The 1,686-nt window shown below is 52.1% G+C and overlaps 1 protein-coding gene across 4 annotated transcripts in view; it reads right to left on the bottom strand.

Annotated features, from left to right (window-relative positions):
• Positions 1–1,686, bottom strand: part of PAX7 (paired box 7) — a 117,052-nt gene that overhangs the window by 55,895 nt on the left and 59,471 nt on the right. For 2 of the 4 annotated variants that reach the window (XM_032300597.1, XM_032300598.1), the window contains exon 5: positions 281–480. In XM_032300597.1, the coding sequence (XP_032156488.1) occupies positions 281–480 (200 nt within the window). Of the gene's footprint in view, positions 1–84; positions 481–1,686 lie in introns of those variants that run through there. The other 2 variants (XM_032300596.1, XM_032300595.1) reach the window with 2 other exon arrangements.

Genomic DNA, 1,686 nt, shown 5'->3' with positions numbered 1-1,686 from the left:
TGTATTTTTAGTAGAGATGGGGTCTCACCATGTTGGCCAGGCTGATCTTAACTCCTGACCTCAAGTTACCCACCTGCCTCAGCCTCCCAAAATGCTGGGATTACAGGTGTGGGTCTCCTAACTCTGCATTAACTGCTGGTGGCATTACTTGTCTATGCAACCCCCTGAGCCTGGTGCAGACCCCCAGAGGGGGCCCCATTAAAGCCACTGACCTTGGCCATCCCGAACTTCTGAATCTCTGGAGTATACCTGCAGCACCAACACCGGGATGCCTCCTCACCTGCACACGCGCCTCGGTCAGCTTGGTCCTCTGCGCCAGCTCCTCACGGGTGTAGATGTCTGGGTAGTGGGTCCTCTCAAAGGCCTTCTCCAGCTCCTCCAGCTGCTCGGCCGTGAATGTGGTCCGACTGCGGCGCTGCTTGCGCTTCAACGGGAGGTCAGGTTCCGACTCCACGTCCGAGCCTTCATCCAGCCGGTTCCCTACAGCAGGAGGAGAGGGAGGGAGAGGGCAGGGGCTTAGAGAGATGGCAGGGTTCTGGGGTCTGGGAGGAGAGCACAAAGGCACATGTTTGCCCACCTAGGTCCTGTCACTGCACTGAGGATCAGGCCCCTCCCAAGCACAAGGAAGAAGGACGTTCCCCAGCACTGTTTATCAGTGTGAAGGTCGCAAAGCAACCTCCATGCCCAACCCTAGGGGACTGCTTAAATGCTTTCTTGCAAAGCCTTTCTCTTAAAAAAAAAGTCCGCCCTGGTTGGGTATTTTGGTTATTTCCACTGCCATGCAAGGAGGTCCATGACATAAGACTCAAGGGGCGGTGTCATGGTGAGATACATTTGACAAAATCCATAGAGCTATATTCTCAGTTAAAAGGGCGGAATTTTACTGTATATTAACTATACCTCAATAATCCTGACTTTAAGAAAAAGCCAGCCAGGTATGGTGGTTCATGACTGCAATCCCAGCATTTTGGGAGGCTGAGGCAGGAGGATTGCTTAAGCCCAGGAGTTCAAGACCAGCCTGGACAGCATAGCAAGACCCCACCTCCAGAAAAAAGTAAGAAAATTAGTCGGGTGTGGAAGTGCATGCCTGTAGTCCTAGATACTCAAGAGGCTGAGGTGAGAGAATCGCTTGAGCCTAGGAGTTCCAGGTTAGAGTGAGCCAATCACACCATCGCACTTCAGCCTGGACAACACAGCAAGACCCTGTCTCAAAAAAAGAAAAAGGCAAGGCAGAAACCAGTGTGCAAAGATAGATCCCACTTTTGGACAAAGCACACAGGACACATTAGGAAGCACTGTACCCCAAAAATAACCGATGCTAACCTCCAGGGCGACAGGGCTTTTGTTTTCTTCTTTATGCTTGTTTAAAGAATAGTGATGATGGCCGGGCGCGGTGGCTCACGCCTGTAATCCCAGCACTTTGGGAGGCCGAGGTGGGTGGATCACGAGGTCAAGAGATCGAGACCGTCCTGGTCAACACGGTGAAACCCCGTCTCTACCAAAAATACAAAAAATCAGCTGGGCATGGTGGCGCGTGCCTGTAATCCCAGCTACTCAGGAGGCTGAGGCAGGAGAATTGCCTGAACCCAGGAGGCGGAGGTTGCGGTGAGCCGAGATCGCGCCATTGCACTCCAGCCTGGGTAACAAGAGCGAAACTCCGTCTCAAAAAAAAAAAAAAAAAAAAAA

This window comes from Sapajus apella, unplaced genomic scaffold (assembly GCF_009761245.1).
Source record: "Sapajus apella isolate SASKATOON/1434 unplaced genomic scaffold, GSC_monkey_1.0 scaffold43, whole genome shotgun sequence".
Taxonomy (NCBI): domain Eukaryota; kingdom Metazoa; phylum Chordata; class Mammalia; order Primates; family Cebidae; genus Sapajus; species Sapajus apella.
This window is presented reverse-complemented; position numbering and strand designations above follow the sequence as displayed.